At 42.4% G+C, this 12,634-nt stretch overlaps 1 protein-coding gene and 1 long non-coding RNA gene across 2 annotated transcripts in view; one reads left to right on the top strand and one right to left on the bottom strand.

Annotated features, from left to right (window-relative positions):
- Positions 1–12,383, top strand: part of twsg1a (twisted gastrulation BMP signaling modulator 1a) — a 40,297-nt gene extending 27,914 nt beyond the window's left edge. The window contains exons 4-5 of the mRNA XM_043687767.1: positions 2,842–3,108; positions 11,848–12,383. Coding sequence (XP_043543702.1) covers positions 2,842–3,108; positions 11,848–12,029 — 449 coding nt within the window. The 3' untranslated portion in view covers positions 12,030–12,383. The remainder of the gene's footprint in view (positions 1–2,841; positions 3,109–11,847) is intronic.
- LOC122548873 lies at positions 3,011–11,937 on the bottom strand. The gene is made up of 3 exons (XR_006311352.1): positions 11,851–11,937; positions 10,358–10,460; positions 3,011–3,092 (listed from the first exon to the last, which is right to left on the bottom strand). It is a non-coding gene; the product is annotated as an uncharacterized LOC122548873 (long non-coding RNA).
- Positions 12,384–12,634: the final 251 nt, after the last annotated feature.

The raw sequence follows: 12,634 nt of genomic DNA, 5'->3' as shown, positions 1-12,634 counted from the left end.
CGGAAGTGGTGGCAGACACGGCAGTAGGGGTGGCGGAAGTCACTGAGCTTGTGGCATCGGCAATGATGTGAGGGCCGGAAGTGGCTGTGGGAGTGGCCATGATGGGGGCAGAAGTGACATCATCAATCAGCGTGGGGGTGGTAGCTGCATCAGCCGCATGGCTAATGGCGTTTCCGAGGCCAGGGGAATCTTCTGGAATCTTCTGGTAGGTGTAGGAGAGGGATGATCGTGATAGGTCAGTGGGGAGGGTGGAGTGGTGGATAGGTGGGAAGGCAGATGGACAGGTAGGACAGTTCAAGACGGCGGTGCAGAGTTGAGGGTTGGATCTAGGATGAGGTGAGGGGACAGGAGATTTGGAAACTAGTGAAATCGATGTTGATGCCGTGTGGTTGAAGGGTCCCAAGACGTTCTTCCTCCAGTTGGCAGGTGGTGGAGGCCCAGGATTTGTATGTCCTTGGGGGAGTGGGAGGGAGAGTTGAAATGGTCGTCCACAGGGTGGTGGAGTTGTTTGGTGCGTGTGTCCTAGAGTTGTTCCCTGAAACGCTCTGCGAGTTGGCATCCTGTGTCCTCGATATAGAGGAGACCACGTCGAGAGCAACAGGCACAGCAGATGAGGTGGGTGGATGTGCAGGAAAATCTCTACCAGATGTGGAAGGATCCTTTGGGGCCTTGGATGGAGGTGAGGGGGAAGGTGTGGGTGTAGGCTTTACACCTCGTGTGGCAGCAGCGGAAGGTGCCAAGTGTAGAGGGTGGGTTGCTGGGGGTGCGTGGACCTAATGATGGAGTCAAGGAGAGAATGGTCTGTGTGAAATGCAGATTGGTGTGGGGAAGAATTATATCTCTGTTGGTGGGGTCCGACTGTAGCTGCCAGAAATGGCGGAGGATGATGAGATGTATCTGGAGATTCGTGGAGTGGAAGGTGAGAACCGGGGGTTTCTATCCTTGTTGTGGTTGGAGGGGTGGGGTTCAAGGGTGGAGGTGTGGGAAGTGGAGGAGATATACTGGAGGGTATTATTGACCACAGTGCACAGACGGCGGTACAGAGTTGAGGGTTGAATCTAGGATGAGGTGAGGGGACAGGAGATTTGGAATAGGGGGACTGTCCAAAAAAATAGTGCCTAAAAATTCTGGCCCTGATTACAATCCAGCCAAGGGTTATCTGGAAGGAGGTAAAGCAGGAGGCAATGTGAGAAGTATGAGACAGTGGAGATAGTTTAAGCAATAGAACAAAGGGTGTGGCCACTACAGAGAGGATTTGCCTTTCCTTCTAGAAGCCCACTCTGTAGGAGGATTTAGATAGGGCAGTCTAGGGCGAGGGGGCACAATGTGATCAAAATGGCATCTAAGCCATCTTTCCACAGAAAGTAAGAGATGCCAACTTGGTTACTAAATTCCTAATCTGAACTCAGGATTTCTATGCGGCAAGGATATTAAGGATTATTGTACCTTGTCAGGTGGATCTCATTGGATGACCCACAAGCTCAGTGGAATGAATGGTCTGACAAAATTCTGAAAGCCCAGTCAATGGTAATGGGAACCAAATGCCAATCATTTATGTAATTCTGCATATATTAACATAATGCAACATTACTGAAGTCATCCTGTACTTGCCTGCAGATATACAAGCTGACAATCTGCCTATTTGACTCCGTTACAAATGTACTTTCCATGACCAATAAGACCCAAAAATTAGATTTGAACCCAAAGCTGCTGAATCAGAATGAGGAATGTTAGCACTGTGCTGCAAGACCGCTGCAAGCCATTTTTTTAAATGAAGTTTATTTTGTTAAATTTCTTTGGTGAGGATAATGTATATTTGACAAACCCAGCCATACAATAGTTAATTGTTAAAATCATGTGACTTGTAGTAGTTCCTTAATCAACTGGATTAACCAAGTTTAAACCAAAACAAAAAATCTTTGAAATCAGAAAGAGGCAGAAATCCTAAAAATAATCAGCAAATGCTATCTGACTTGAATATTTTAAACCCTTTTTAAAAAGATTTTTCAACTGATGGAGGGATCATGCTCTTACCAAGTCACACATGACCAATCTGGTGTTCACCTACTAATTTACACAATATTAAGCCTTTCTTTATATGTGTGGTCCATCACTAAATCGATCAATCCCCTCCACTTTTGTATGCTTAACCTGAATAATATAGTTCGCATACTATTAACAGGGCCTGCTTCTCCTTCTGTGGTGTAGAATTAAATCGAATCAAATAAAAAGATGTAAAGTACTGGCTTTCACTTGTCAAACTTTATTGCTGGAACAGCACAGCAGGTCAGGCAGCATCCAGGGAACAGGAGATTCGACGTTTCGGGCACAGGCAGTTAAACTATTATTTTTAGAATTATGCAGGAAGGATGGTGGAGTAGAATTAGCTGAGAAGAACTTAGAAAGAGTTGGGAAGGCAGAAAGGGTGCTATCTTGCACCCATTTTATGATACTATGAATAAGGCCATAATTAATATATTAAATAAACCTCATTCAAGAACATATCGCGTAAAACTTGTTGCATAGACCCAGAAATGAAGACTGGCCAATGAATGCCAATACAAGGGATCCCCGATTAATGAATGTCTGCTCATACTTCTGAATGTGATTGCATATGGAAGTGTAATTTTAATGACCTGACAGAGGAACACTTCCTGCGTCTACGGACAGCATCTTGGTATTGTCCTGCATTGTGTTCTAACTTGCGTATGAATTGACTTGAGAACAGACTCCAGAACAGAATCCATTTGCAACTTGGGGATTTCCTGTACTGGAGAAATTTTCTATCAGTGAAATCTGAAAGGAAAGCAGTCAGATACTAATGTTCTTTTTAAAACCCAGGAATGTGCAATCCCAGAAATTACAGCGATACACCACCCACCTCAAAGAGTACAGTGGAGGAGCTTCACGAACCTATCCCATCTCTGTTCCGTGCTCTAACAGAAGGTGAAACTCACCTCCACTGGAACATTGTGTCGTTCCCTGTCTCTGAGGAGCTCACCTATCATGAAAACCTGGTCTCGTTTTTGGAAAGCTTCGATATGTCTCCACTCCAGAATGTGTCACTGCCCGAAGAAAGTCCACATGTGCAACTAGAGAATGAGAAAGGTAAGCATCGTTTGATTCTAATTTGTATTGAGCTAAGTTTAAAAATGAGTCTTTTTAATAAGTTGAGCCCACTAAATGCTTCAGAATACTAGTAACACAGAGCAGCTAGCAAGCAAAACTCTCCCTCAAGCCCACCTGAGTTCTGGTGCAATTATAGATTTTGTCCCACCACATTATATAGGGAAGAAGCAGCGTACATTCTATAATGAAGCTTGGGTTACAGATCTATCCACAGGGGAAGGAATCTGAAGAGCTTTAAGTATTGCAAGAATATGGTGGCATTTTTAAATGTTTTTTCCAGCACTGAGTCAAATTGTGTTTTAAGTATTTGGGAGCAATTCAGTTTTGCAAATTTTTTATTGGTTTTAATGCTAGTTAGGCCAGAAATAGGAAGATAATACTGTTGAATGTGTGGCCAAAGAGCTGGAGTGGGAGAGAGAGATCAGATATCTGGATCACTAGGATCTGTTCCAGGGCAGGAGGGACCTGTACAAGAAGGATGGATTGCAGCCACCCTGGAGGGGCACAAAAAAGCTTGCAGAGAGATTTGCTAATGCCATTCGGCAGGGTTTAAACTAGTGTGGTGGGGGAGTTGGGAACAGAGCAGTAGGTCAGCACAAAGCAGGACTGGTGGTCTGAATTGCATTTATTTTTAATGCAAGGATTATAACAAGTGAGGCAGATGAATCTTGATTAGTACATGGGACTACGATGTTGTAGCCATGACAGAAACTTGGTTGAGTAAAGGACAGGACTGGCACCTCTACGTTCCAAGGTTTAGATGTTGCAGGCGCGATTCAGAGGAATGTAAAAGGGAAAGGAGAGTTACATTGCTGATTAAGGAGAATGACACAGCAACACTAAGAGAGGACACCTTGGAGGGCTCGTCCAGAGGGGCCATATGGGTAGAACTCAGGAATAAGAAAGGTGCAGTCACTATAATGGGGTTACATGATAGGCCTCCCAATAGCCAATGGGAGATAAAGGAACAGATAGATAAGCAGATCATGGAAAGATGTAAAAACAATAGAGTTGTTGTAGTGGGTGACTTTAATTTCACAAATATTGACTGAACCAAAGTCACACAACACCAGGTTATAGTCCAACAGTTTTATTTGAAAGCACAAGCTTTTGGAGCGCTGCTCCTTTGTCAGGTGAAGAATGTTTCAGATAAACTTGTTGGACTATAACCTGATGTTGTGTGATTTCTGACCTTACCCATCCCAGTCCAACACTGGTACCTCAACATCAATATTGACTGGCACTCCCTTAGCTCTAGGAGCTTAGACAGGGCAGAATTTGTTAGGTGCATTCAGGAAGGTTTCTTGAAACAGTGTGCAGATAGGAGAAAGTGAGGACTGCAGATGCTGGAGAGTCAGAATCGAAAGGTATGGTGCTGGAAAAGCACAGCAGGTCAGGCAGCATCCGAGGAGCAGAAGAGTTGACATTTCAGGCATAAGCCCATTCCTGATGAAGGGCTTATACCCAAAAATGTCAGTTCTCCTGCTCTTCAGATGCTGCCTGACCTGCCATGCTTTTCCAGCACCACATTTTTTGACAATGTGCAGATAGTCCAAATAGGGCAGGGGCAGTACTAGACCTTGTATTGGTGAATAAGCCTGGCCAGGTGATCAATGTTTCAGTGGGGGAGCATTTTGGGAATAGTGATCATAATTCCAAAAGTTTTAAGATAGCTATGGATGAAAGTAAGACTGGTCCTCAGGTGAAAGTGCTATATTGGGGGAAGGCTAATTACAGCAGTATGAGGCAGGAACTGGAGAAATTAGATAGGGAGCAGCTGTTTGAGGGTAAATCCATATCTGACATGGGCAATCTTTTTAGCCAGTTGATCAATGTTCAGGACCAGCATGTTACTGTGAGAATGGAAGATAAGGATGGCAAGATTTGGGAACACTGGATGACAAGCGATATTGAAGGTTTAGTCAAAAAAGTAAAGGAATGGTATAGAAAATTTAGGAAGCTGAAAATCAGACAATGTCTCTGAGGAATATAAAGAAAGTAGAAAAACACTTAAACAGTGGATCAGGAGGGCAAATGTCATTGGGAAGTAAGATTAAGGAGAATCCCAAGGCATTTTATACATACATTAGGATAAAGAGGATAGCTCGTGAAAGGGTAGGTCCACTCAAGGATAAAGGAGGGAATTTTGCATGGAACCAGAGGAAGTTGGTGAGGTCCTTAATGAGTACTTTGTGTCAGTATTCACTAAGGAGAAAGACATGGATGGTGGTAAGATTAGGGAGTGGTTTATTGACATTCTAGAAGAATAAATTTTTTAAAAAGTAAGGTCAGTAAGTCCTCAGCGCCTGATGGGATATTTCCCAGGATATTGAGGGAGGCAAGGGAGGAGATTGCTGGGGCCTTGACAGAGATCTCTGTATCCTCTTTAGCCATTGGCAAGATCACAGAAGACTGGCGAATAGCCAATGTTGTTCCTTTGTTTATGAAAGGCAACAGGGATAAATGATAGGCTAGTCAGCCTTACATTTGTGGTAGAGAAATTATTGGAGAAAATTCTTAGGGGCAGGATTTACTCACATTTTGAAAACAATGGACTTATTTGGGATAGTCAGCAAGGCTTTCTGCTGGGAAAGTCTTTTGCCTGAAACGTTGACTCTCCTGCTCCTCGGATGCTGCCTGACCTGCTGTGCTTTTCCAGCACCACACTCTCGACTCTAATCTCCAGCATCTGCAGTCCTCACTTTCGCCTTTGGGCAGAGGAGGTCTTGTCTCTCAAATTTGATTGATTTTTTTGGCTAGGTGACTAAGATAATTGTTGAGGGCAATTGTTGATGGATGTTGTCTACACAGACTTTACTAAAGCATTCAACAAGGTTCCATAGTGTAGGCTGGTCCAGATGACTACATCACATGGGAATCACAGTGGGTTGGGAAGTTAGATACAAATTGGCTTGGTTATCGAAGACAGAGGGTAATTGTGAAGGCTGGTTTTTCTGACTCTATCTCTGTGATCAGTGGTGTTCAGCAGAGATCAGTGCTGGGACTTGTGTTGTTTGCAATACATATAAATGATTTGGATGAAAAAATAGGTGGTCAGATTAGTAAGTTTGCAGATAACATGAAAATTTGTGAAGTTGTAGAGGTGAGGAAGATTGTCAAAAGCAACAACAGGACATAGACCAGTTGAAAAGTGGGGTGGAGGAATGGCAAATGAAGTATTGTCCAATAACTGTGAGGTGATACATTTTGGGAGATTAAATACAAAAGGAAACTGTACAGAAAATGGCAAGGCGATTAGGAACATGGATATATATTAGGATCTTGGGGTGCAAGTCTATAGCTCTCTGAAAGTGGTAACACAGGTGGATAATGTGGGAAAGAAGATGTACCATAAGACCACGAGATACAGGAGCAGAATTAGACCATTAAGTCCATTAAGTCTGCTCTGCTGTTCAATCATGGCTGATATGTTTCTCAATCTCATTCTCATGCCCATAACCCTCCATCCACTGCTTGCCTTCATCGGTCAGGGCATTGAGTTTAAAGGTTGGCAAGTCATGTTGCAGCTTTATAAAACTTTAGTTAGTCCACATTTGGAGTATTGTGTACAGTTCTGCTGGCTACACTACAGGAAGGATGTGGAGGTTTTACAGAGAAGTTCACCCCTTTGGGGAACATCACAGTGTTCAATGGTAACATGGACAATGAAGTGGCTAATAGGTGTTCAGAACCAACACTGCATTCTGTAAATTAGTTTGGAGCAACCACAGCCTCAGAGCACAGACTAAACTCTCAGAGAAAATCTGAATTACCTGAATGAATAGGAGGCCATTTGGCCCATCATAACTACTATGTCGTAATGTAAAAGTGTACAGAATCATATTTGTCTCCACCCTTCCAGTCATGGGCCCTATCTTGCCATCATGTACACATTCTAGAGCACTTCCATCAATGTTGTCTCTGCAGCATCCCCACATGATGCCTGGAGGTGCTACATCACGAATGCTACAGACACCTTTCAAACTGGGTGAGGAAACCAGCATAGGAGAAGAGGAGGACAAAGGTAGATCCAATTGTCTCCAGCAGTAACTACACAGTCACCAGCACCGCTCCACCTCACCTCTACAACCTCCTTCAGCTGGCCAATGGGAATTTTCCCGGTATCCTGCCAGGTCATGCACCATCTGACATCTGTCACCATTGTTCCATTGTCATAGAGTCAAAATCCCAGAATTGGAGAGGCTGGGCTTTGTTAGAGCAGAGGGGATTGAGAGGGGAAATGATTGAGATTTGTAAAATTATGAGGGGAATAGACAAGGTGGACAGAAGGACCATTTCCCCTTGGTGAAGGAATCGGTGAGCAAGTTTCCAATAAGGGCCAGAAGGAAATGTGAGGAGAATCTTATCACCAAGTGGGTGCTGGGAAGCTGCACTATCTGTAAGGATGGTGGAGGCAGAAAGCTTCATAACTTTAAAAAAGTATTAAGTGTGCACTTGAGAGGCCAAGGCATATAAGATTATGGGCCAGGTGCTGGGATATGGGATGAGTGGTTGTTTTTGACCAGCACAGATTGATGGGCTGAAGAGCCCTTTTCTGCACTGTAAATGTCAATGATTGTATAACTTCCTGCCCGATGGTGTGGGAGAATCTTCACTGCAGAGATTGAAATAGTTCAAGATGGCAGCTCACCAACACCTTCTCAAGAGCAATCAAGGAGGTTCCCACACGCCAATAATTGGAATAAATTGACCTCTTATTGCTGGGTTAGGGACAGGAAGGGAGCTGAAGGCTCTAACTGCTGAGTGTTAAGTGGTAACTTCTGTGTTTTCAGCAATGCTAGGTGGGTGTTACCCATTTCCAACTGCCCTTGGGAAGATGGTGGTGAGCTACATTCTTGAAACACTGCAATCCTTGGTGTGTAGGCACCATGCTCTCGGGAAGGGAATTTGAGAAATTTGACCTAGTGACACAAAAAGAATGGGGATATCATTCCAAGTCAGGATGAGGTGTAGTTTGGAAGGGAACCAGCAGGTGATAGTGTTCCCACACAGCTGCTACCCCTTTCCTTCTCAATGGTAGAGATTGGGGTTTGGAAGGTGTCTGGGTGATTTGCTGCTGGAGATGATAAACATAGTTGTCACTATGCATCAGTGATAAAGGGAATCTACTGTATTTGCTGTTCACAATGTGGTCTCCTTTACATTGGTGAGACTAGACACATGGGCCCTGCATTGCAGAACACCTCCGCTCAAACCATAGGAATGACCTTACAGTTACTTGCTATTTGAGTCTCCCATGCTAGCATTTCCATCCTAGGGCTGCTACAATGTTCCAGTAAAACTCAATGCAAAGTGAAGGAGCAGCAAACCATTTTCTGCTTAGGCGCTGTGCAGCTTCCGAAACTCTGCATTGACTTCCACAACTTCAGAGCATGACCTCTGTCCTCCCAACTTCAGTAAACAGAAAAGATTCCATGGACAGGTTGTTTAAGTTGGATATCCAGTTTTGACATGAGTAATTGAAACCATGGTTGTTGCAGTGCTGTTATCTGTAACAGCCTGTCCTCCAGAGGATAATTACCTGCTGCTTAATTACAGTGTATGGCTCCAGAATTGTTTGGTTTAATATGTTAAGTTTTATTTGGAAGGAAGCTAATGCTGCAGTAAGAGTTTTGTAATGGAAAATGTATATCTCTGCACAACAGGGAGGTAGAGTCATGCATTGCAGCAATTAACTGACTGTATTCATGGCACTCACTGTATGAGGAAAACACAAAACAATCAAAATAAGTTTGCTTTTGAACCTGTATAACTGTACACATTTAGTGGAAGAAGAGAAACATATTTTACATTATGTAAGACTTTATTAACATCAAATGTCTTAAAGTTCTTCATATACTGAATTGATTTTGAAATTTAATCTTCTTGTAGGCACTTTTATAATATCAATTAGCATTTATCTCAAACTATGTGTCTACAGTTTAACTATTTTAGGATAAAGCTGCTCAGTATACAGTCTGTGGACTAGAATTTTGCCGTTTAGTTTATATTTCCCTGCTACCTTATACTTCTAAAAATGTGAAATAGTGTCTCACAAACCAAGCTTTCACCTGTAGTTACTTGGTCAATATTTTGAAATTTACTTTTAAATTATCTTAAATCCTGGTAGTGCTTTAGATCCATATTTGATACAGAGAGAGTGGACGCTGTCGGTAGTTCTTTTCTGCAGGATGTATTTGGTGATGAGAAGCAGGAATATGTGCCTGATTTGAGGGTCTGTGTTTTGGAGTATTCTTCATACTTACTTACCTGCTTTATTTCCAGTAATAAAACTTCCAATAGTAATCTATTTATTTATCTTTAAAGTAAAATACCCAGCCTTTCCTTACTCTGATCTGTTGAATATTAGAATCCAATTCTTATGACTCTGTTTCAGTTTGTATAAGGTTCTGATGTACTTGATGTGGTCCTTGTGTTATGCTCAAATCATAAATTCCAAGCTCAGAACACTGTAAAGCCCAAGGCAGCTGCAATGGGAAAAGGCCAGAGCTTAAAGACCCTTCAGCCATAGCCCACTGAGTGACTGGTTGTTTTGTAGAAATCCTCTGGCTATATGTTTGATGTTGAACGTGTAATAGTAAAAACCAGTGGATTGCAACTGTGTCTCAGAGTGCAACGTGCTCAAGGGAGAAAAGTTGAATTTTATTGCATTTCCCGTACAGTGCGGAAAGAGGCCATTCAGCCCAAGAAATCTATATCAACCCTCTATAGAGTATCCCTCCCAGCACCAGCCCCCACCCTTATCCCTATAACCCCACATTTCCTTTAGCTTGACACTGTAGGCAATTTCCCATTGCCAATCCACACATCTTTGGACGGTGGGAGGAAACCAGAGCACCTGGAAGAATCTCACACAGGCATGGGTAGAATGTGCAAACTCCACACAGAGAGTTGCCTGAGGGTGGAATCGAACCCAGGTCCCTGAAGCAGTGAGGCAGTAGTGCTAATCACTGAGCTACCGTGCTGCCCCAGGCCAATAATGAATAATTTGAAATGTTTTAGAATGTACTCTTCCAGATTTTTATGAATAATGTATAACATAAATTTGTGTCGACTCATATAAGAACAGAGAAGGAGGCCATTCTAGTCCTGCCTATGCAGGCCAATGGAACAATTCACCGAGTGGCTACTTTTTCCCATTGTTAGTGGCAGCATTTTTTTGTTTGTCAATAAAAGGTACCTACTTACTGCATCTTAATGACATTACCTGAAAACACAATATCAGGTGTACATTGGAGCCTAGATTGATGTCTTCATCATCCATTCAGTGCATTCACTCCTTCTGGTCTATTATATCGTTTGTTCAATATCTATAATGACCAGAAATTTCCTTCAAATAAATATTGCAAAGATCGAAGTTATTACTTTTGATATCAGCCACAATCTTGCTATCGATATTATGTCTTTCCTGTCACCTATCTGAGGCTGAAGAAGGTTGTTCACAACCTTAGTGTTATATTTTAACCTGTAGCGAAATACCAACCACACATTATTTTCCACCTACTGCCACCTCTGTAGCATTGTCCATCTCTACCTACCTCAACTCATCTACCACTGAAACCCCCACCAACCCCATAAGGCCATAAGAAATAGGAGTGGAAGTAAGGCCATTCAGCCCATCGAGTCAACTCCGCAATTCAATCATGGCTGATGGGCATTTCAATACCACTTACCCGCACTCTTCCCCCATTTTCATTCTTGTCTTGACCATGCAAAATCCCTCCAACCTGATTAACACCTTGTGCCCTCCTTTAAATGGAGCTCATCCAAAACTCTGATGCCTGTATTCCAACTTGGGCCATGCTTTGTTTGCCCATTATCCTTTGCTCCTTGACCCTTACTGGCACCTGGTAGGAAACACCCCAGTTTGAAAAGCACTGCCATTGTTCTCAACTCCCTTCCTACCTCTGTAAAATCCTCCAATCTTGCAACTTAGAACATAGAACATAGAAGAATACAGCGCAGTACAGGCCCTTTGGCCCTCGATGTTGCGCCGATCCAAGCCCACCTAACCTATACTAACCCACTATCCTCCATATACCTATCCAATGCCCGCCTAAATGCCCATAAAGAGGGAGAGTCCACCACTGCTAACCTTACAGCCTGTTTTATACTGTATTTCAATGTCCTTCCTACCGAAGTGCATCACCTCACACTGCTCTGCATTAATCCTCATCTGCCATAAACCTGAAAACTACACCAATGTGTCACTGTCCTGTTGGAGTTCCACACTGTCCATCACAAACATTATAACCAGAGTCTTATACAACTGCATCATGACCTCAGGACTCCGGAACTCAATTCCTCTACCAATAAAAGCCAGTACGCCATATGCCTTCCTCACCGCACTATTTACCTGGGTGGCAACTTTCAGAGATCTGTGTACATGGACACCAAGATCCCTCTGCTCATCCACACTACCAAGTATCCAACTCTGCAACATCTCTTCCCTCCTTCAATTCCAGCACCATTTGCTCTAATTCTAACATCTTCTCCCCCATCCCTAAATCTCTCCTGTAAGGTGCTTCTTGCCAATTTGCGCACACTTATGACCATTGACCTGTTAACTCCTTTTGTGATTTGCTGTCAGATTTTGTTTAACACTCTTCATTAAGTGCCCTGGGGCAGTTTGCTGTGTTAAAGGCATTATGTAAATTGATCAAGTGTTTCTAAAATATTTTTAAAAATTAATTACAGAACCTCATTGCACAGTGGTCTACTTTGATGACTGCATGTCTATCCATCAGTGTAAGAATTCATGCGAGTCCATGGGTGCTTCGAAATACAGATGGTTTCACAATGCTTGCTGCGAATGTATAGGTCCAGACTGCATTGATTATGGCAACAAAGTCGTCAAATGCATGAATTGCACCTTCTGAAGACCAGAACTGTAAAGATATGAAGAAAAATATGTTGTCATCCATAGAGTTAAGACAATTACCTTCTTGTGAAGCGAGGTTGTATTTGAGTTCCTGTTTATATTTTTATATTTCTGCACTTCATGCTTAAGAATGTAGACATAAATTGGATGGTCATGAAATTTAAAACTGCAGTTTTTTTTAAACTGTTTAATTTTACTGCTGATGTTTGTAATTTAAACATTGTACTGACATATGTAGATATTCAAAATAAGCCAGTCATTCCTTTTCTGTCTTTCAATTGATGTATGCTCCTTATGCATCACACCTGCGATACCAATATTATTGTGTTAATAAACTGTTCTCACATTGTGATTTTGGTATTTGTAGTGGGGGTGCTTTATTTTTTAACTTTTGCACTTTAATGCGTAACATGTTTGGGGTACAGATATTTTGAGGTAAATTTTTATTTTTTTTAAAAAACACATTCTCATTACTTTCAGAATTGCAAAATCAGACAGCACAGAAGAGTCCATTGAGTCTGTACCGATGATTGATACTCTCAATCGATATTAATCCCACATTCCAGCACTTTGTCAACAGCCTTGAATGTTATGACATTTCAA

Source organism: Chiloscyllium plagiosum, chromosome 4 (assembly GCF_004010195.1).
Source record: "Chiloscyllium plagiosum isolate BGI_BamShark_2017 chromosome 4, ASM401019v2, whole genome shotgun sequence".
NCBI lineage: Eukaryota > Metazoa > Chordata > Chondrichthyes > Orectolobiformes > Hemiscylliidae > Chiloscyllium > Chiloscyllium plagiosum.
Note: the sequence above shows the minus strand (reverse complement) of the source record. Positions and strands in the feature narration are given on the sequence as shown.